At 38.9% G+C, this 24,383-nt stretch overlaps 1 protein-coding gene across 4 annotated transcripts in view; it reads right to left on the bottom strand.

Annotated features, from left to right (window-relative positions):
• LOC103154323 (ubiquitin-associated and SH3 domain-containing protein B-like) overlaps positions 1-24,362 on the bottom strand; it is a 54,883-nt gene extending 30,521 nt beyond the window's left edge. For 3 of the 4 annotated variants that reach the window (XM_016662628.1, XM_007575568.2, XM_016662627.1), the window contains exon 1: positions 24,017-24,362. In XM_016662628.1, coding sequence (XP_016518114.1) covers positions 24,017-24,144 — 128 coding nt within the window. In that variant the 5' untranslated portion in view covers positions 24,145-24,362. Of the gene's footprint in view, positions 1-11,201; positions 11,495-24,016 lie in introns of those variants that run through there. The other variant, XM_016662629.1, reaches the window with a different exon arrangement.
• Between the last annotated feature and the right edge of the window lie 21 nt (positions 24,363-24,383).

The raw sequence follows: 24,383 nt of genomic DNA on the forward strand, positions 1-24,383 counted from the left end.
TATTTAACATGTTAAAGTCTATGTAATTAGTTAATAAAATCAACATTTTAAGTCCCGATCCTAGATGGTATTCTTGAAAATCTAACGATGTAAATTCTACAGTCATGTTATTGTGACTCTATTGGTGTTTATGTGTGTCGACTTTATTGTGATGCTCTTGTAGATTTGTGTGAATCCATTCGCTTGTGTTCCCAGTAAGACTCGTAACGCAGAAAGTTAAAAATCTCATAAAGATTCAACAGCTGAAGAAAGATCTGAAGAGACATGCTTTGGTCGTGAGTAAAGGGAACACATTCCCTTCAAGGCATGAGTGATTCAATTCATTTTTTATAAAATGAAGTGAGCAGAAATAATAATAAAATGTTAATGTAATTGTGTTTTATTTATTTCAAATCACTTTTTCTCCCTAACCAACCGACATCCTGTTAGCATGTCAATAAACGTCAGCAGAACATTCTGGTTTAACCAAAGTTACCATTGTTCTGTAACTTTGGTTGTATTCACTTTGTAGCCTACTTTCCTCCTTAAAGAAATACATTTAGTTCAATCTGATTTGAAGTGACTGAGAAGAAAAATAAAGTTTTTCTTTCATTAGCTAAAATGTGAAGCTACGCTATTGACGTTGTGTACAGTGTTAACCTTTCTCTGCTCCTACTGACAATCCAGATGGTTAGAAATCAGTTAAAAATCCACTCTAAATATTCAGGTTTAGTTTATTTTTCTTTTGTTAGATGTATTTATTTATTACATTATTTTAAATCAAAATGTTGGATTTTTTTTGAGGATCCTACATCTACTAGCAGCCTGAAAGTTGCTGGAACTACTTTGTCTTTCTGTGCCTCTAATAAAGACGGTGGTGAAACGGAGACGTTTCAGGTGAGTCACGTGTATCGTTTTAACAGACCTGCTGCAGAAGGAGGTCGATTCCCCAGTAGACAGTAGTAATCATCTGAGCATGCTCAGATGGGACAAACAGCTGCCATTTAAAGGAACCGGTCCAGTTCATTGGCTGCCTTCAGCTCTACTTAAGAAAATCTGTTTACATTATGACTTACCTTATTATTACTCAATTATACAAGAGAATTGTGAATCTTTTTTTGCTACTTCATGTGCAGAAAGTGTAACAAATAAATCAGATTTTAAGGCACTCTGAGCATCTTCCTACTTGAAAATGGTACTTGAATAAATAACTATTATATCTAGAATGAATTGTTAAAGCTTTTGAATATTCAGTATAAAACCACAATGCAGTGGGGATTTGTTATGATCATGGAGTAAAATGAGTCACTTTTAGTGAGAAAATGATCTCACTGCTGTCAGGATCAGAAAACCTGGGCCCACTTTATAACATTTACAATAATCTCTTTAGTCATTTATTTTCCACATGGGCAAGCTGAAAACTCAAAACATACCGCTAATTTTTACCAATTTGTAAATCAGATGAGCCAATATACTTGTGGAAAATGTCCAGATAGCTTTAAATTCTCTTTAACAAGAAACATTAAAACTTTCCTTGATGCATATTCAAACATTTGTTGGAGCAAATTAACTTGATGTAACAACTAATGAATATTCTTCTAAAAACATAGATTCATTCATGCAGTGGAACTTTCCTCGCTGATTGTTCCGATGAAAGAGCAGCGCAGACAAAACGTTACATGTGCTGAAAGTTATGAACTGAATCAAGCAGACTGACGGGTCAGCCTTGAACTAGGCCATGGGCCTCCATGCAACACTCGTCTGCATGGTTTCAGCAGCTGCTGCTTGAATATTAGAGTCTAATTAGAATCAAATTTTATGTTTCAAACCTTCATTTGTCAGATAAATCTACCAGAGGAAATACGATGTGTGCTTTTGTAGAAAAGATTACCATTTGTAAACAGAATTGGATGATTGCAGCTTGATCGGCCCTGACAGTGGATCACCTGCTCAGGAACTCGAAAATCCAATCCTTTCCCAAACTGTGAACATACCCTGCTTTAGCGCTACAGCTATGGGTCACCATGGTGAAGTCTTTCCACCATTTTGTCATCAAGTGTTGCCATTTTGTGCTTTCATGATTCCATTTTTGCTTGTTTGTGTCTTCCAGCAGTGCTCTGAGTGTAGGCTTTCTTTTTATTTCTTATTAAAGACTTTGCTCTTCTATGTCTACTTTTGGGTCCTCCATTCAAACATACATTCATTTAAGCTGTATACTGTATTATTTTTAGTATCTGAGTTTTAAAACACTTCACTTCCACTGACTGACCTGACCGACATTTCCTTACAGTAAACTTTGGACGCACTGACACAAATACATTGGCCGATATTGATATGACATAGTAATATTGCTACTAGCCACTAATATACAACTGAAAAAAAGATTACAATGTGAATCCCAAATAATTCTGTCTTTGTTATAAATATGTCAAACCTTGCTTTTACAGCGACTGCTTTCACACATACAAACACACACAGTGTGACGTTACCTCTGCTCCTAATTAATAACTCTTTAGCACAGGCTAGAAACAATCATTTTGAACTCTGTGGAGATCTAAAAAAACATCGGCAAAGAATTCCGATTTAAAATGAAGCAAACCTTCCTGTGAAAACATAACCTGACAAATTTTGAAAAATTACACCAAAGTGGGCGGAGCCAAAACACACAGAAGCATGTCCAAGGGTAAGAGGAGCTGTGGTTCGGACAAACTGAGACTGTTGTTAATTTATAAACTTTCTTGTCATATTTAGCGACTATTAATAATAATTAAAAAAAAACAACTGACAACTTTACTGACTTTCTCTCTGCGTTGCTGGAGACTTTTCTGGTGACACTGCTCTTTAGCTCAGCTGCAGTGCAGCTCTGTCCTGAGTGGGCAGCAAGAGCAGCCATTAGTCTGTCAGGCTTCTCAAGCTCTGCTGTCCGTCCTGCAGCGTACCGTCACCAGCAGTCAGAGCAGGGGAGATCCATTCCACTCTGTGTCCATGTTGCAAATAAATCACACATTTGTAAAGCTGGGTAACAGTATCGATCAACGGTCTCCACGGCAACACTCTCTATTCCAGCTCCTGACTCGCCACCAGGTGGGAGGGGTGGCGTGTCTGAGTGAGGTGGTTTTATACCACAGTGAGGTAAAGATGTCCTGTTTCAAAGAAATATGAGAATTCAGCTGCCTAGGTAACCTAAGGAGGCCACAAATGAGAAAACTTATAAAATTCACACCAAGACATAAAGATAGAACCCTAAGTAACATATTTAGGGTTAGTTGAGGGTAAGAAAGATTTTTCTTAATCAAAATTAGGTAAAATATGCACCAGCATACCAACAAAACTGTACAGGAGATCAGGATTTAGCCACCAATCACAGATCAGTGCATCTGCAAATACAAAGGCATTCACATGTGAAATCCACATGATTATCAGGCTTTTCTACACATCTGTAAACTTTAGTTTTCTTTCAGATTAAAATAAAAGCTTGGCACATCAAACTAAGCCATCCATCATGGACACCTGTGAACCTCCAGCTTTAAGTTGAGTCTACAGAGGAACTAAACCAGTTCATAGTTGATGATAAAGCTACAGGCAGTTGTCTCCCCTGTGTGGGATGTCTGAGCCCCTCCCTTTATAGTCTGACAACTACAGTTTGTTCGTCTGTTTCCAACACATGTAGAAATGACCCCCGGCCCCTGACCCCTGACCTCCAACCCCAGCAGCTGCCCTGCCTCATGACCTGCGCAGAGCTCAGCATTCTGCTCCGCTCTTGGGGACGTCAGATCGGACACGATGTTATCTGGGAAATGATACACAGCACTGGTGCTCAGCTGCTAATCAGCTGTCCAGAATTTACACACACCACACAGCAGCCCACCCGCGTTAAACGCAACACACACACACACACACACACACACACACACACACACACACACACACACACACACACACAGAGCCTCATTCAGCTGAGCAGTTCTGTCACTGTGGGAAATCCCATTTCTCTGTGTCCCCTCGCTGCATGCATCCTCACACTTCCTGTTTACAGATCTCACACACACACACATGCACACACACACACTTGCAAAGAGATCCATACACATGACAACCCACGCTCACAGAGCAGAGACCTGTGCATAGAGGAAAGCGGAAAGCGGGCGTATGCTCATGTGAGCAGGCACAGATTCCTAAGCGGGTCACAACAGTCTCCACAGAGCAGGGCAGATAATGAACCCAAGGAATAATAATAGTTGAAAGACTTTTGGAAGAGAACATGGCTTAGCATGAGCCTTCACTTTGATATACTGTAATTCAGACACAAGAGGCTGTGGAATGATGTGTGGCGCTCAGAATGTTTTCCAGACAATGCTTGGTTTAGAAAACTCTGAATTGAAAATATCTCATAATTGAAGAATTTTAAAACTTTCTATCTCATTCTGGAGACAATACCATGCATCAAATCCTGGATCCTCCAGCGAATCCAGCCCACATTGCAAAAACACTAAAGTTTACAAAGTAATATTGCTGTAGTTTCTAGCATAAATACATTAATATGCTTGAAATTAGTAAAAACTAACTTACAAGTAACTTTTCAGCAAGAATATAAGAGCTTGTTTTAAGTCAAGAATTCCTTAATATTGATGAAAAAGTACTACTTCCACTAGCAGATTATTTTATTAAAGACATTTTTCCCATAAGTGAAAAAATCTGCCAGCAAAACTAGTACTAGTTTTTATCAATATAAAGAAATTCTTCACTTAAAACAAGTTCCTATATTCTTGCTGAAAAGTTAGTTTAGTCTTATTTCAAGGGTACTAAGACACTGACACTAGAGATTAGACCAAAAATACTTGGTAACATTTTGTGTTTTTGCAGTGCAGTGTTCCTGGAAAGTCTCCAAACGTTCCAAAATAGATTCTAAAATCAACTAAAATGACCTCTGGCAGAGTGGCGGAGCATGATGAGAAGAAAATGAGAAAATTACATCACATACTTTGAGGTCAAGTGGACATCAGGACTAGGAGATGCAGATACGGCTTTAATATGTGCCTCTTTATCAGTATTTTTGCATTCAGATTAAGTCTGCTTCACATGGAAAGATCTTAAAATTATCTTCTGATTTTCAAAACCCGAGAGATCACAAACAAAACAGTAAATCTTAGATCCAACATGTTTGGTCAAACATTGTGTGGAGCAACACACTACACACAAATCGATTGTGCTCCCCAATATTCAGACGTCAGACGGAAAGATGAAACGTGAGTTCAGTGTAAACAAAAACTGACTGGGAAGAAGCAACAGCAAGAGTTTGTGAACTGTGTTTAACAGAGAAAAAGACGTCTCCAACGTCCACTGGACGCCATCCACCATGATGGATGAGACCTCGCTTTCTGACTGGCCACGTGTCACATTCAGCGGTCCACGTTATTGTTTGTTCTCGAGGAACACGATGCTGCGACATCGGGATTCAGGCCAAATCAATCAAACATGCTGAATATTCCTGACTTTCGACCGGAGAGGTCCTGACATCCTTCAGAGAGGACCAGATCACTCTTAACACGCCACACAGGGCAGGAATATGTCTGAAGGTAATCTTAGCAGAGTTGGAAAAGTTTTGATTTATCATTATAGTTTAGTTGTATTTCGTTGCTCTATTTGGTTCTCTAATTCAGAAAGCTATAGTTAGTTTTTAGCGTGTTTGCTAGGTTTTATTGGATATTATTAGTTAAATATTGTTTAGTTTTTATTTGTTATAATAGTTTTTTCATATTGTGGTTAATTTTTAGGTGCAGAATTCAGACAGGTCAAAGTATTGTATTGTGATTACATATATACTGATTGGGTAAAGAATATTAAACATAAGCGACCGTTTTCACAAAATGCATTCAGTTAAACAACCAACTGACTCTGCTGCTTTCTAACAACTTTGCCATTTTGCAGACTAGCATAAGTGCTGCCAGGAGGAGGATGGAGTACTGTAATTTGCCAGTGAGTTATAGATTATTCCCCCATTAATTAGCATTTTTATTTATTTCAGTTCAGTGGTGGAGAAAGTACTCAAAAAATTTACTCAAGTAAAAGTCAAAGTACCACATTAACATTTTACTTAAGTAAAAGTAAAAAAGTACTGGCTTTTAAAAATACTTAAGTATTAAAAGTAAAAGTACTTGCTGAATACATAACCTAATCAGTAATATCATTAAGTGAACCGATAGTATTTAATTTGAATACATCAGAAATGTGCCATTTTAATGAACAATGCCACAGATTAAACATGTTCTTATTGTGTTTATTATCTGTAACAGTTTATACTTAGATATGTGATTCTATGAATCATAATTTCAGGGATGGAAACATCTTGTCTCCTGTCCTAACATAGCATGAACTTCATTAGTGACATTTATTTAGAAAGAAATCCAACAGAAAGGGGATGGAAAGAAGGTGGGTGAGGGAGAACATGCAACCAAGGAGCCACGTAGCAGAGTTGTAGTCAAGACCACCGAACCCAAGACCAAGACCAGCGCTACATGACACAATAAAATTAAGTGCACCTATCAAAATTGGTTCTCAGATTGATCTGAAAGATCCACATTCCCATAAAAACACCTAGATGTTAAATACTTAGAGCAGAAATTTATTTAACCAGTATCAATTAAAACTCCTTTCATTCTGTTTTGCTTTCATCGCTGTGCTACAATCCTCAGAGGTCTCCTGCCATCCCTAGTAAAATAACACCCTGGGCGGTTGCCCATATTGCCCATGTCAGAAACCACAACTGAAACATCGCAATTAACGGTAAATAATGTTCAACTATGAACACTGTCCAACGGCGCAACAAGAAACCAAGCAGAAGGAGCACCGTGACTGTTCTCATCCTCCCTCCCACTGCGATGTTTGCCACCATGACAGGAGACGAAATCAATCAATGAGCATGCTCTGTGTTCATTCAACTTTTACTTATTCGGTGATTAAATAAACGTGCGTATGTGTTAGCTACTGCAGTGTACACAAGAACAAAGAACGGCTCTCAGTGAGGCTTCAGTCCTTAGGACTTAGTAAAGATCCGTCCAGAAGAATCAGATCGTTCCTGAATGTCATATTACTATATTCCACTTTGGTCACAGCGTTGTCCCATATAGGCGACACCTCAGTCAACACACAATGGCATGAGTGACAACTTTTTTCATCAAGTCCACAGATCTTACCTTTCTTTAAGCTTTCCTTCGAAGTGACGCTAAAAGTTGGACGAAGTCCCAACGTCTGTGAAAGCGAAGCGCTGCTGGTTTTACATTTCGCCATATCTTATGGTTTATGCAGCTATTATATTACTGACGATTAGACGGATATCCACCACTGCGCATGTCTGGAGCTCCGCGTGCGAGTAAAGGTGGAGGCGATGGGTGACAACAGACACTAAGTCACGTTATTGCTTGGATTTTACGGCGCCACCTTAAGACCCTGAACTTCACATTTTAATGGACAAAAAGAGCAACGCGACTTGGATGTAACGAGTAACGCGACAGTTTTGTAGAAATGTAGTGAGGTAGAAAGTACAGATACTTACTGTAAAATGTAGTGGAGTAAAAGTAAAAGTAGAAAGTATCCATTATTAAATCTACTTACGTAAAGTACAGATACACGAAAACTGGACTTAAGTACAGTAATGAAGTACTTGTACTTCGTTACTTCCCACCACTGTTTCAGTTAACAAAAATGTTTTCTCAAGTTCAGTTCTTATTATTTCCTTGGTTTTGTGAACCAAGGAAAACACAGCCTCCTAAGATTCTAGTAGCCTCCTTGAATCTTAGGAGGCTACTTGATAAGATTCCTTATCAAGGTTGTCAGAAGGGGAACGTCGGGATACAAATCTGTATAAAAAGTTGTTGTGTGAACTACAGCAGGGAGTGAGCGAGGTGTGTGTGTGTGTGTGTGTGTGTGTGTGTGTGTGTGTGTGTGTGTGTGTGTGTGTGTGTGTGTGTGTGTGATCGCTGTGCCTTCAGAGTGTGCAGGGGATCTGCGGTCACTCAGGCAGTTTCATCAGCTCTTTTGGTGAAGTGTGTGTTTGTCCTCTGAGTCTTTGTTGCTATAGCGAGCCAGCATTGTGCTGTGTGCGGCGGATGGGGACGCTAACTTCCGCACTCACAATAATAGAACTGATCTTCTTTTTCCTGTGTTACTGTACATTGTCCCAGGGAGTCTCCGGAAAGACGAAACCCTTATATACACTGGGACCTTAGTTGAACTGAAGTTCAGATCTAGTCTCTGAGTAGATGTTGTAACTTCTGTACTTTAGTAAAGTAGCTCTAAGAGGAGAAGGTTCTGAGTAGATGGTATCCTCAGGGAGATGCTTGAATTTATAGGCTTTTACTTGCAGTCTTGATTGGTCTGACTGCAGAGCTTTAGCAGGCGTCAATAGTTTAAGGCAATACAATTTACTCATCTAACACATGACTACTGCATTTACTGCCAGATGAACTGCAAGTTAGAGACCAGAATGGATAAGCAATCGTCCTGCATTTGAGTTTTTGAGTTAAAATCAAGACATGGATCTACATAGTGACTTTGATCTCTGTAAAAACTTGATTTCAACTAGTTTTAGTTTAGATTAACTGACCACTACTTAAAAGAAAAACTACATAAAATTACCAGAAGCATTGACTGGTGTGTCGTTCAAATGATGTTAGTCATTTGTATTTGACTAAAATCCTCTTCTCAGTCTCCCAGGTCTAAAATGACGTCGGCTCACTGCAGACTGCCTCGACTCTTTTTGGGAAATCTTCCCTTAAAGTTTAGGAGTGACTTTATAGGACCTTTTGATTCTTTGACGTCAGACTCTGATGTTGAAGAAGGCCATGAGATTCCATGAAGCTGTCTCTGAACGTGAACTAATCTGGATCTATTTATTCCAGAATAGTTTATCCATTCATATCCAGACTGCTAAGTGTTTAATTTTTTTAAATCTATGCTGAAGTGAAAACCCATCTTTTCTCCTTGGCATATGATGAAAGCGGAATATGAGACTCTGTTATTTCTAATAGTTCTAGGTGGTATCTCATTAACTTTATTTGTTTGTTGTCTCTCTTGTTTTAAGGCGCATTCACAGCAGTCTTGTTCAGTTCGCTTTAATCAAACTACAGTCCGGTCCGTTTCGGGGAGGTATGAATGCTCAATCCAACTCTGATACAGAAGCACCACAGGCGAGGAGGTGAACAGGTTTTCCCATTAATTTGGATTGTTTGACACAGTGAAGTGTGAGTGCAAACTTAGTTTTATGTGAATAAATAGTGAAGCACTTTGGTCAACTTCAGCTGCTTTTAATGTCCTGTTGAAATAAATCCACACTGACACATCACTGCACTAGACTGAAGCCTAGACTCATCAGTTGAAGTGCTTCGCATGTTCTCTTGTCTGGTGGCACATGTGAACACGTGGATTAATCATAGTTGAGTAAATGTGCATAGGGAATAACAATAGGTCTAACAAGCTGAACAGCATCCATGGAACAAAATGCACATAACTTATGTAAAATACAACACTTGATGCAGAGGCATCTGATGTTAAGGATCAGAACCTGATTTGGGCCAGATGTGATGCAGAGGATCAGCTAGTGAAGAAGGACAGCTGCATACGGCTTTACTTTGACTGTTTAGCTCATTCCTCTAATGATCTATTACAATGTTGCTTTGTTGTTGAGTTAACATGAAATGAAACCAAAACCACAAGTTCTGAAGCCACAAGAGTTTCCTATCTGTTCACAATTACCTTATAACAAGAAATATTTAACAACAAGGGATGAATTTCTGTTCTTCATTAAAGGAAAAAAAAAAAACAGGTTTGATTTGTTCCCAGAAGAACTAAAAGTGGTGTTTAGTTTCATAATGTCATGAATTTTATGATTACCTTTTGTCTGAGTTTTGTTTTTTGGTTCTTGTATTTTCAGCTATGTCTGTATTTTTCTTTAGTTAGCTGTTTTTGCAGTACATATTCAATTTAGTACCATATATGGAAGTGGCACAAATCTGTGGGGTGAAAAGATCAGAATCGGGCCGTTCAGAACGCCATGAAAAAGCTGCATTTACAGTTCCTGCTGTGTGAACAAATCTTGTTCGTATCAGAAGAGGTGAAGACACAACTTGTGCGACGGAGCAGTCGGTGTACAAAACCTTTACTATTTTAAAACCAAGACAAAATGATTTACAGTTCATTTCATAAATGACATATAGCATATATTAACTCTTCCTCAGTAGACAGAACCAATCAGCTTTCCTGTTAGCAGCTAAACATCTTGACTTGTTCCAAAAATTGACTTTGCTTTTCAAAACCTGTTTATATTTCTGCACTTCCTCAGACTTCACTGATATGAAGACTAACTAGTTTTGTGTCTTCCTCAGAAATGGCGCCTACATAAAAGAATAAAAATCTGATCTTTGGGTTTTGACCAGTTTTGCAGTGAGCTTAAACGTAGCTTTTAAGAGAAAATTAGCATATTTAAATCAAATTTCTGTAGAACGTTTAAGTGGACATCTGCCTCTCTGCTTATTTGCTACTGAGAATGAAAATTTAAACACGGTAAAGCTTCCTTCTGGCCTAAATTTCTATGTACCAAAACAAGAGAATAACTATGGATTTATATGTCAGCAGTAACAACATATCGGCTGGCACTCGTGACTTTTTTAAGCATATTCTATAAGTCTGACAAATCAAACTGAAATTATCAACTGATACTTATTTCCATCTTGCTGCTGTTTGTTTCAGCAGGGTTGGTCATGTGACAGTGATAGAGATGCAGCAAAGGATTGTGGGGAGTTTAACTGAAACCGGGGAGCAGTAGTGAAGTCAGTGTTGTGGTAATTTTTTTTCAAGGTGTCGAGAGGTGAAATATATTTAATAGATAAAATATTGGTAAATACTGGTGATCAGCCATATCAGCTGCTTATCAGATATTGATGTCTGCTCAAAATTTCATGTGGCTGCATCCCGATAAGATCATCATATCCATATCTGCTTCTTCAATAGCATGATATGCTGCAATGCCTGATGACTTCACTGGGTCAACAGAAATAAAAATGCAGGAGTGACTTTTTATCTCACATCAACGTCTTGGTTGCATCAGCTCAGCAGTGTGTGCAACTCACACCAACTACCTGTGGCCGGTAACACCAATAAGGTAATGAGCACATTCAACCAGGGACACAATTAAATGTCTCATCGAATCAGTTTTCACCAGCGCTCACTTCAATGCAGTCATCTGGCAGGATTACTGGAGCTCTGTGGGAGGGAGGGGAGGGCAGAGGAAGCGGTTCTGGGACGAAGCAGCCGCTTCCTGCCGTGTCTCGCTGAAACCAATGCAAGGGGCAGACGGTGGGAGGTGGAGGACGGCGGCTGCTGGAGCCGCTCCAGTCACTGTGGCTTTGGCAAAGTTAGCACTGGGACAGATGGCCCGGCTGTCGCTGAACACACACCCTGTACACACAGACATGGAGAAGCCCCTGACTGAGGACGACACATGAGCACGTGCACAGAGGGTGCAAAGAGAGGAAGGGGAGGGGGAGGAGAAGTGCTAGCGGATTAATGCACCGCCACCTACAGACAGAAAACGTGTGAATAAATACACACACAGACACACACTTAGTCTGCACCAAATTAGGGATGAGATTAAATGCCACATCAAATCTACTTTACTTCCCCAGGCCCCGTCCTGTGGGCCCCTCCTTTACAAAATGCAAAACATAAACAGCAACTGGGCTCACAGATTAGTTTTGTGTGCCAATACCCGGCGACAGGGCTGTTCTAAAACATGACTTTAGTCACCAAGTAATCAATCACCCTTATGACTAATCAAGTAATCACATAAAAATTGTCCTGTTCTGTTGTATAAAAGTATATATGAAAGAAAAAATGCTGATAATAAAATAATTCAGCTCCTTTTTTTTAATAAGACTTTATTGCTCAAAATGCAATGTGATTCAAACATCACTTTTAGTCTGAAGTCTAAAAAAAACTTTTATTAAATATATTGTTAATCTTTTTTACATTTGTTTTCATACTGTTACTCTTCTTGATCAGCAAATACATTTAATTTTAGCCTAAATGAATTTCCCTGCACATGTATAACATGCCAGACTCTGTGCTAACCTTGGCAGATAAACATGGAGGACGTGCTGTAGTGAAACTACTGCTAATTGTTTCTTTCCAAGTTTGAGAAAACCTGGTGATGAAGCTTACAAACCTGTCAGATGAAAATGACACGTACCACAGGGAGCACAAAGAACGTTGCTTAGCAGGAATGTGATATGACTGCGTCAGTCAGAGTGGGTGTCAGGAGAACTTTCCAAAAGTCTCTAATTTTCCTTTTCTTAAAACTTTTCAGTGAGTCAAATCTACCTTTAGAGGTTGAAGTACGTAGAGTTGTAATGCAGAAGGAGTCTTCTCTCTGCCCGAGCAGGCAGCTGCATTGGTTTATGAATTTTTAAAATGTGCCGGGATCGCAGTGAGAGCCCGTATCCAGGCGGAGGCAGCAAGGCGCGGTCTGAAATATGATGTTGTGAAGGTTCATATTGATTTTTATACAAAAGCTGGATGGCTCCAACTCTTACCCTGTGAAAATGAATAATTTAATTTCCAGCTTCACCACTCCCTATGTTTTTCCAAGTATATCCTTCAAACTACACAGACATGGTAGTGACACAGTACAGTTTGTTTTGCTTTAAACGCTCTCTGTAAAAAATTGATGTGAATGTGAATATAATCCACGGAGTGTACAAGTAAATTAAACCTGTACACCAGAAGTATGCAGACCCAACCTCCTGTGACATTTCTTCAGATGCTTCAGATGTAGCTCTGCTCAACATGTAGCTCTGCTCAACATGTAGCTCTGCTCATCATGTAGCTCTGCTCAACATGTAGCGATGTCTGACGTTTAAGAGAGGAACCCTTATCCAGCATGACCAGATTGTATGACTGTCATTATATACCAACCTAAAAGTTCTGCTTGCAAGCAATTTTTGGTAGGATATTTTGAATGTGTTTGATTGTATTAATGCTCTCCTATCTGAATATTTTTTGTCCTGCTTTGTGGATTGTAGCAGTGACAAACACAGCTGGGGTACATCTTTAAAAGTTGAGATGCTATAGCTCACCGATAGACATTAGAAAAGAAAGCTAAAGTCAAGAAATGCAGGTTATCTATATTGGCTTTGCAATTTCTCGCAAAACTACCACAATTACATATGATTTGTCTTTCTTCTTACACAACACCAGCATCAATTCTTCCTTGTGTATGATCTTGTGTAACATACCATTTAGTAGAATTACAGCTTCATTAATTCATACAGAGGAACTCTTAGAACATGGAAAGAGTTTTAGCAAAAGTAAAAAGATAATTTCTAACTGTAACCAGAGAATATATCTGTATAACCTTGATTAGTCAGGTTCACAATGACTCATTCACACACATGAGGTTTGATATGACACATTGTGAGATTCTGCTGTTGTCTAAGAGCTCTGATCAGCCAGTGGTTTAGTTTTAGATACAACAATGGCGGTTGTGCTATTTGTCACCAGTCAGCTGGAGGGAAACCCAGGGCCGAGTGTGAAGCTTTCTGTCCGACTGTCTGGGGAGAACCTCAGGGTAGTCCACCCACTGACGACTTTATTCACCTATTCAATATGTCTCATTCAGAGGGGGAATCCCAGCAGGCCTAGACCTGATGAATCAAACTGAAGATCATGCAAATGCTGAGACATGAATTCATTTAAGCAACGGTGGAAGTAAGTAAATACATTCAGGAGGGGTTTAATACCAGGGCTACCTGAAACCTTTTTCAAAATCCAAAAAAATGATAAAAATCTGTTTTATTCAAGGTATTCCAAAAGAGTAAGCAGCCCTAATTACTCGCCTACATGAAAAGAAATGATGATTCATTTCTGTTCAGGTGTTTGTGTCTCATAATTTGAATGAATCAGATCTCCCATCACAAGATGTGAGGCACTCGAATTGAGGAGAAGCAGACAAACAAAAACACGAGATACGCAAATCAGTGTGTCTCTATACTCACATTGCCAACACAACCTTCTCTACAAATCAGAAAAGTACCTATGCAAAGGACGATGGCTAAAATCCATCAATATTTAAGTGGAGACCCCCTTTAACCCTTGTGTTTACAAATGGGTCCAACCGACGCCACACCCGTATCACTCAGTCCTCACACACACAAGGGTTACAACACGTATAACTGCTGTTTTTAATAGTTCACGCATGTTAACATCTGCCAATACACACAGTATTAATGGAACTGCCACAGAAACTAATATCCACAGTCTTCCTTATTTTAGTAAATTAGTGGCAAGGAAAACGTCTGGCTGCTTTGCCAAAGAAAGACAGTAGAGTGTAAAAAAAGAATTGTAACGATTTTCCCAAACTGCATTTTCCTTCAAATGTTTTAGGGACGCTCTTCAAAAAGAATATCTGAATACGCTCAATAAGAAGTTATGTTTTAGTGAAAATGTTGATTTTGTCACTCAAAGCGAACAATGATACACTAGATTATATTTTCTGTTAAGGTTTATTTGTCAGGTTAAAAGTAAATTTTGAAAGTAACTTTAAAGCAAGTATCAAAACTACTTTTCAATAAGCCCACGCTTCTGTAGGAAATTTTTATTATTGATATGATGCAATATCTTTATCTTAAATGTTGGGTTTTCGTTAGCGGTGTGCAAATGAAGAGAAATAAAAGTTTGAAAACATCAATTTTTGTGGAAACAATTTTCAAATAATATTTTACCTTTTTTTAATGTTACTGTAGGCAAACACTTTTTTATTTTATAATGGTTGAAAAAACATACAATAAATGTATCTTCCTGCTTCTCCAATGTCTCTATCCTCTTTTGGACAGGGGATTTTAGTGCTTTGGCAAAGACACTACAAAACAGGACATTTTGAAAAGATAAAAGGCGCAACAATAATACCTCCACGCCAAAGCAATGCAAAAATGGTTATGATGACAAACAGGAGTGTCATGAAGCCGAGGTGACACATGAATGAGTTTCCTTTTTCTGTTAACAGAAATTTAAGCCTGGTTAAAATTTGTTAAACATGTTTACCTCTGACCTACAGCTGATATCAGTGAACTGATGAAATAGCAGAAACTAGTTCAATGTCAGCAGCTGCTCCTGTTTTCTGGGAACTCAGCACTGTTTGCTTTCCCTCAAAGTGAGAAAAAAAGTCACAAACATCATGAAACATTAACCTGAACAAAACTTCTAATCTTCTGAGTGTATGAAAATAAATGGCAGAAGTCATTGTGACTAAAGTGTCAGCACTGCAGTTTTTTTTATTATACAAATAATAAAAAAAAACACCTAATCACAGCTCAAAAACTTTTTATTGAAAAACTTGAGTTTTTTTTCTAAACCGGCATATTTCCATTTTTTGTAAATCCAGTTTGCACAATTATATGGTCACATTAACTAGACTTTAATTCTTTGAGCATAAAACACCCAGGTGAACTTCAGATCTTATATTCTCATCACTCAGTGTTTCACAGCCAACAATGAGCTTTCAAATCGGCTGCAGTGAGGAATTTTTGCTTTGTTACAGACTGGAAGCCGATGTCAGCGTCCTTGCTCATGGGAGAATGAAACATCTTTTCTAAATTGGTCAAATAAGTCAAAACTTTCAGCAAGTTTGCATGTAGATTCTTTCTTGCTGCTCCACCACCGTTAGCATGAGATGCAGACTGGCCTCCTCAGTCAGCAGTGGGACTACCTTTCATTTCCTCAGTGAGACATTTGAGTAGAGACAATGAGCCTATAATCTGATAGTGCTGTCTGTTTCCGGACAGAGCTTCAAATGGACTACAATACCATCCCCATGCTGAAGTGCACCAATAAATGATGGCAGCGATCGTCCTCTCCTATTTCAGGAAGGAGGTTAGTGACATTTATCTAACCTTGTACGATGCAGCCGTATGATGATGATACATCAAATGCATGAATAAAAATAAATTAGATTCTTAAAATCTTGTAAAAGTGTTCCCATTAAGCTGAAACCATCTTCTGAATGCTGCTAATGTAGCAAAAGGCTCACAATCATCTGCACTTCAAAGGCACCCAGCTAAAAAAAAAAAAAAAGGAAATGATTCAATAATTCATGAGATAGCAACTCCACACCGCTTCAGAGTTCCCATGCTATATGCGGCTCATACAGATGAAACTGAGTTAGCATTCTGAACATTTTCCTTTTCCTCCTTCAAATCAGAAAATATATGGAGCCTAAGAGCTGAGCTATGTGTTTGTCTCCCAGCTGTGTCACAGGAGACAAAGTTTGCAGTTAAATATCGGCATTTATGACCTTTCACTGTGTTCAGATCCAGATCAGGAGATTAGTCTTTCTGCGTGTCAGTTTGGACAGCAGCTGGTATAAAAATAAATTCAACATAATCTACAAAGGAAGTGACAGTCTATTCATCAGAACGTTAGCAGGCAACAGATGCATGTTGATTTAACATAGAAACGGTTTTTTTTTCAAGATGATGCCCTAAAAGGTCCAGGTTGGCCCTTTGTTAGCGACAGCACTGTATCTGTTTTAATGTTCGAATACAAAAAGTTAATGGATGTCAGTCATAAAAAGCATTAAAACACAGTGGACCACCACCTAGTCACTGTTCAGTATTCGCAGATTGACTTATTCGTGCCACATAACTCCAGATAATTTGCGGAATACATGTCCGTTTCTGGATTTTCTTGGTAGCGTCGGCTCATTGGCGCACATGCTAAAAGATATTTTTTTTCTTCTTGTATTTCATTGTAAATGTAAAAATGTTATACAATACAAAAGTCACAAATAATGGTTGATTCACATTTTGTTTCACTATTTTCTGAGAAAAAAACAACAACAACTATTACATTTATATGCCTGTGAACAGTAATTAAACACGAGGGAAGATGGAGAAATAAATGAATGTTTCCCAATGAACACATGGGACACAGTCTGATCCAGTCCAATAACACCTTGAGTTAATCTCATAAAAGATGTGTATTAATCTTTTGTCCGTGATGAATCCACCAGGGGGCGCATTGATAAGATAAACACGTTAAAGTCCATGTGAGTCCAATAGATAATAGTCTACTGAACTACAAATCGTTTTAACACAATTATGACAACTATTGTTAGTTATGACAATTATAGCATTGCCTAGGCATATAGATCATTTTATAGTAAGTAGTTGTTCCATTAATATCATAAATAAATGTTACTTATTTATAGATCTACATTTTAAGAATGATCCATATGCATTTCTTATAATGCACTTCTTTCACATATTATATTCACAAATATAATATGTGAAATGTGCAAGAATTTGCTTTAAAGTAAATACTTACAGACGTTTTTTGTAGGTATTTAGTCTGCTTTAATCCACCTGTAGTGTGTTTGTGTAGAAAGTCCAGTTGGTTTGTGGAGGTGTGAATGTGTCACCGAATTCTGATGCAGAACAAAAAAACAAACTCTGGCCCGCCCACAAATCTCGGTCTCGGTTCGACTGAAGTGAACTCTGGTGTGGTTTGAATGCGTATGTGAATGCCCAGCAGACCAGAGAATACTTCAAAAGCAGAAAATGGACTATAGCACACGGCATTCTGGGTAAATACAACCAAAACAAATATGCAAGTCTGGCAATAGCGAGAGAAATGGCTCATGGTCAGAAGTGGAATGAAAAGGAGATCAGATGAAAATATAGCTGGCTTTGTTTACATTTCCTGACGAAGGAAGTTGCACTCAGTGTCTTTTTCGTTTCCTTCAGTGGTTCCTGGTGCAGCGCCACCACAGGTGAGGAGGGGGAACAGGTTTTTCAAAGCGTTTGGTTCATTTGGCACAGTGCACTGTGAAAGCAAATCGCACCAGCTGTAACAAATATTGCAATTTTGGTTCCCAATCAAACCAAGACGACTCTACTATCAGGTGTGAAAACACCCTATATTGTATTAACAAATGCTTTAGAATAACTGGTTCTATAGTTAGTATCTTGGTTTCAGCTACACTCAAAACATACATTTCATCTTCTTGAATTTCTTCCCGTCTGCTCAAATGTATTGCTGTTTTAAAAAAATCTATGCTGCTGCTGCTCCTTTGCAACACCCCAAAAGGCAGAGACTTATAAAATACAACACTGTCTTAAGAACATTTTATATGCACAATACACGTCTTAATCATCCAACAAAAAATGTTCACATCTCCGATGTGAACATTTTGTCACATCGCAGCACCACGAGGATTCATGCAAAGACCATCAATCCTAAACAAATCGTTTGTCCCCTCATCCAGTCAGACATTTACAGAGCTCCTAAAACAACAAGCATGACTCTGCTTCATGTATAATTGATCATTACATTAAGAGTTGGCCGACATGCACGTGGCTGACATTTACCACGTAAACGAGAAACACCTTGTGACTTCCTGGAAGCCTTTGCTCTCTGGGAAGAGGACTGATGTGAAAAAAAAAAATCAATTCTGTTTTCAAGCGATTTATCTTCACGAGCGTGTGCAGGCGACTCACGACCGCTTCCTGGTTCCAGGATGATACACTTCTTCTCCAGTTTCCATCTATGTGTTGTTAGTCGTAACAATTCAGTTTTAGAAATGCAGTAGGAAATTGGCTGCGTACCGGAATTAGCTTTTCAGTTAGTCCGGGCTGATGATCAGCTGGCTGGACACAGAAAAATCTGATCCTTTTTCTGATCAGTGAATGCATCATGAATAATAATAGCCATCGGGTTTTGCTAGCAACTACACTGTTGAATGTAAAAACCGAATGAAGAACACTCAAATTTAGGATCAGTTAAGTATTTATATACAGTTTCTGGTACACCTGTACTGATGCACAGCTGATATCCGCAATCAGAAGTGATGGATAACAAAGCAACTCGTCTTTTTCCTACTTAGGGCAAATTTTAGCTTAAAAAAACAATCTGAAGGGATGCTGGTAAAAACTATGCTTTTCTTCAAGTTGTACTAAACTTGAAGCCTATCAGCTAAATGGCATCTCAATGCTAAACATGTTGCAGCAGCAAAGATGTCTCCGGCGCTATTGTTAACGTCCACATTTCTAAAGAAAATTGTTTTTGAAAAGAAGTTCCATGAATGATCAGGAGTTTCTGAAACACTGGTAAACTGAATGGGTAGAACAGCATTTAGCACCAGTCTGACGTTGCGAGGTGCCACCACTCATTTTAAGTTTCAGCCTCTGTAACGAGAAGTTAGGGATTTGAAAATGGTGCCAACCTTTTGGAAAATCTCACATTCAAGGTAAGAATCTACATACTCCAGGAATACAAATGGAGGCTGTTGTTTTAGTCATGCTAAGTGTACGATTGCTAATATAATGTGCTAATCACCATAATCAGTCAATCTTTGTTTTGTTTTACAGCAACTGCTCTCTCGCTCAAACACACCGCTTCTGTTCCTGTTGCAAACAATTGGGGACTGCTAACAGCACCAGAATTTTATTTTTTGGTTTATTTTATTGGCGTCTATAAGTCAATGCTTTATAAAAACTGCAAACAAAATTTCAACAGGTGGAGTTCTTCTAATTTTTATTAATTTGTAAGCTAAAAAAATCATAGCAAGCAGAAGTAAGGATAAGTTTGCAACCTCAACCAATTCAAAATGTTCTTGTTCTCCAGACCAAAAGTAGTCTCCTGGTAACACGGAGATGTTTGAGAATTTTATAGCAACAAAAGAAAGAGCTGAAAATGCTCAGGATAGTTAGTGGGTCGGGGAGCTCAGGTCGTAAAGGGAGGCCAGACGTCATGTCAGAGCCTGTAGTGATGATAAAAGAGGTTGTGGCTTCCCTCAGGGAGTCTGCATAGGGCCACTGCAGACCTGCCTGGGGGCCTGCCATCATCTTCTGTGTCCATTCAGCAAACCACACACAATGTGGAGCATATGTCTGACTGTGAGAGGTCAGAAGACTCCCAATGATGGCCGAATGAATGGAAAAAAGGGAAGTCTGCAGATATGGAGGATAAGTACAAGCTTTCATTACTGATTTTCTACAGCTGTGATCTGATGGGAACAAGGGGCGTTTATTTATTTACTTTGTCAGATAATCTTATGAAAGATTTTTTACAATATATTCAAGTTACACTATGATTATAAATCAGCAATCAAGTGGGCCCTGCAGAGGATAGTGAGGAAGAGCTGAAGGGTTTATTGCAGTGTCCAGGATCAGGAACAGATGTTGGATCATCAACAGTTTATTATGCACATTCTGAAGTATCACATTAGAAAAAGTTGATAGTAGCACAGAACTCAGAGAAAGTCCAAATCTTCAGCTTGCACAGTGGGGAGTCTGTCCAGTTTTATGAGATTTGTGCTCCATGCTAGTTTGCAACTTCTACTTCCTGTTTACTGCAGCCATCCCGAGCTCCAACATCTGATGAAATTCCAAACTAGGAAACACGTCTTATTCACATTTTTGTTTTTATCTTTGTTACGGCATTTCAAAAGTTTGCTCACAATTGGCATGACAACTGAAAACATTCTGCTGATTCTGCTGCCGTCAGGTAAACAGTACAGCAAGATCAAAAACAGAACCAAGAGGCTGCTTCAGCTTTAAGATGTGAAAGTACTGAACTGCTGTTGAGAATATGAATTTGATATTGTTGCACTAATTGTGTTTTTATCTCTTTATGATGTTTTTTACACTATTATGCAGCCCAGGAAAACTTTACCCTGTTTTGTTGCATCCTATTTAGCATAAAGCAAATCCTCTCAGAGAAACATACCGTATTGTTCAGCTCAGCTCTTTTTCACATTTGCTCCTCTAACCACATAATCTCACCTCCTCATCTCAGGCTGCATCAGTCCTTCCTCAAGCACATCTTCAAGAATAAAGGAGTTAATCATGCACGCTCTTCAGAATTACATTTTCGTTCTGTTCGGGATAGCCAAGTTAATTTTAGATGTTCAATTTTTGCGTACATTTCACATTTCATGCTTGCCACAACGGAGCTTTTCGTGCTGACTTTAAAAGTTAAAATGCGTGGGCTGTGTTGCCTCATGTTGAGGTGACAAACTAGAATATACAGCTGAAAACAGAACTGCTGCTGTTTGGAACAGTCACAGTGACGGGCCTGATGCCAAACTATCTTCTTTTCCTCAGATTCTACGTCACTGTATGATATCCATAATACAGAAGAATAAAGAACTGAACCAAAAATGTATTGATTTTGCAAATTATTCCTCCCTTAATGTACATAGCTGTCAGTGTTAGGCACAAATGCATTTAATGGCACGTTCACAAGGAGCTCTAACCTAATTAAAGGAATTTGCGACTGACTGCTGTTTTTACATGACAAACACAAACCGAGCTCAGAACGTCCTGTGTCATTAAACTGCTGTCAGCTGAGAAAGAGAAACAGCATTTTCCCTCCAAGGCGAGAGCGAGGTGACTGCCGTGTGTCCTGCGCTCGGTTCAGCCTGTTATGCATACATGTTAAAGTACGCCAACTTTTTCAAATGCCACATTCAGCGTAATTATCATTGCAAGAGACACAGAATCTCTCTCCAGTTTCACCATCCTAGCAAACATCCAAAAGGTTTTTGGACCAGAACTGACATTTCAAACTAGCTTAAACTGAATTCATCTTCACAAAAATTCTAGTTTCATTTGAAGAAAATTAACCTCCCAACATGATGGGACCACCACAGAGTTTCAACCTGGGTATAGAGGTTTTTTTCAGTCATGTGCAGACATACCATTTGGACTTATGGCCCAAACATTCAGTTTGTTTCTATCCAACAATGTTCTAGGAGGTTTAAGGGTGTTGGATGTTGTTCTGCATCCATTTTCTGTCTGATTACTGTCAATTAGGGTCACTAGTACCACAAAGTGAAAAAAAAAGGAAATAGGTGCTTTACTAAAGTATTAACTTAAGAGTGTTCCTATGTATAAATCAGTGACTTTTTATGTTGTTTTTTCTACTATAAATGTGGTGGTTTTTCACCTAAAATCACAGTGGAAGTAAGAAAATGAAAGGTTTAATCAAATTCTCATTTCTATGAGAAACCTGACATTTTAACAGGAATGTGCTGTCCTTTCACCGTATATACGTCTCCCACCTACAACAGAGAGCCCAAAGCGCTTCGACACCTCCAATTCTCCTCTTAGACCGTCCTACAGGTAAGCATAGCTGAAGCAATAACTGATAATTTCATGTTTATATATTGTTTTTTTTTCTTAGCTGATTTTCTTGTTAAACAGAATCAGAATTTTACTAAAACAAAATGTGAGAACGCAAGCAAAACTATGAACGTCAGTAAACTCCACTAAGCTTGGAACTAATTCTTGGTAATAAGGATCTTGCACAACACCAAAGACATTCAGAAACAAACAGACATCACTAACTGTGTATGTAAACCCCAACATAAGTTTTAGTGTAGGTAAAGTCCTACTCATTTCCTCGGCACCATAGATCATCTCTCTTAACCTCTGACACAATCTCTAACTTCGGCTTTAGATTTAAATCGTTCACCCAGAAGAGGCCGGTACCACAGTCAGGGTGACTGGAATAAGGAACAAACATACATTTCTTTGATTAAACTGGATGAACATATAACTAGGCATGCTATGAGAGAAAATTAAAAAATGTCTTAAACCTTTAGAGCCATGTGGCCCCAAAGAAAATACACAGCCATGAAATTAGTCAGGTTTTCATTGCAACTAATTCATTGATGAAGTGATATTATTTTATATAGATATCTTTTTGCTATCTTTAACGTTCTCTTGTAGAACGTATTAATGAAGAAATAAAATATAATGAGGAGTATATTTGAACAAAAAAAAGTCATTTCTAAGTAGTTTCTAATTGGTGCAATGTGATTCTAACATGGCGATATTTTGCTTTACTTCTAAAGTTCATATATTTATACTTAATGTCTGTATGCTGAGTGTCTAGTCAAATTCCTTGATTGTGCTCACAATGTTAGCCAATAAAGCCGATTCTGAAATGACTGATTGTGAAAATGTTCACAAACGCAAGGATATCTGTTTGCTTCTTATTTTAATAAGTTAGCAGCCTTTTCTTTATACTGCTACACTTTACTTGTCATCATACTGTCAGGGCATTAAATGGATATGTTCCACATACTATAGGCTGGGATTTTTAAGAGTCTCCAGGACAGCAGGACATTTGCATACTGCATTTTTGAAAGCTTATAAAATACCTTGCATTGAGCTGTTCTAATTTATTATATTTTCATGAAGTCAAAAAATATGCAATTAAAATCATTGTCTCAACCTACCTCTAATATAATTATAACTAATCAACTAATTATTCTAACTTTTTTATATATATGGATGCAGACATTTCTAGAAATGGTGTTATATGGAACCGTTTAGAGAAGAAAGTACACAACTATCATTTATTTGTAACTTTTATCAATAAAAAGAAGCTGAACATCCTCTAATCCCGCCCTGGAAGCCTCACATTCAGGCAGGGAGTCATGACTTCATGCCTCCTGACTAACCGGCATGACAGCTGCTCTTTAACATGTCAGTAACTAACACAAGGGTCCTGACGTCCCACATGGGTTTAGAAATAAGTATTTACAATTCAATTTTAACACTTAGATATAAAACAGTAATTCTTGCTGCTCAAAAAGCATGAGAAAATTTCTTGGTAAAATATGAAGCTAACATTTACATCTCTTAATAACCATAGACAACTACTTCAGCTGTTGTTGCCAATTCTGACCGCTTCACCGCCTGACTAATTCCGACACTTTTTTCGGTCTTTTTAATTTTTGCAAACATTTTTATGAGTATAATTATTTATTTCCCTCCTCTGTTCCACTCTAGTGTTGTGTCGAGCACTATTTAAGGATGAGCAGCTAACCGGAGAGATGCCGCGTCTGACCGGTCCGCCACTCCTCCCAGCGATAGAGCTCTCCCAGCGGCCGTGTCCCCAGCTGCACCGTCCCCCCCTCTGCCTTTACACACACACACACACACACACAAGAGCCATACGTTGTTCGGGTCCTGCTACTTACGCCCTGTGTCTGGAGAAACCCATGGACAACAGCACGTCCAGGTTGGAGCTGGATTTCATCGAGCCCGGTCGGCTCTGGCGAAGCCTCCGGGGGAGAATTTTGCTGTACAGGTCCTCCTTGGCCGCCATAGTCCAGTCCTCCACCGGCGTCAAGCAGTCCTACCCCGAGTCCGTTACAGCTCACGGTCAGACCCGCGGTTAGTCCATGAGCCTCGGCAGCTGGTCCGCATGAGCTGGAGAGCTGAGGCAGCGGGAAGCACTGAGGGGAGCGGAGCTGAGAGCAGCGCTGTGCGGCTGCTTCTCCGCCCACTGGAGGAAACTGCGAATTAGATCCGATAACCGAGCCTATAGAATCCGGCGGAGTGGAC

The sequence above is a fragment of the Poecilia formosa genome, unplaced genomic scaffold (assembly GCF_000485575.1).
Source record: "Poecilia formosa unplaced genomic scaffold, Poecilia_formosa-5.1.2 Scaffold381, whole genome shotgun sequence".
Lineage (NCBI taxonomy): Eukaryota > Metazoa > Chordata > Actinopteri > Cyprinodontiformes > Poeciliidae > Poecilia > Poecilia formosa.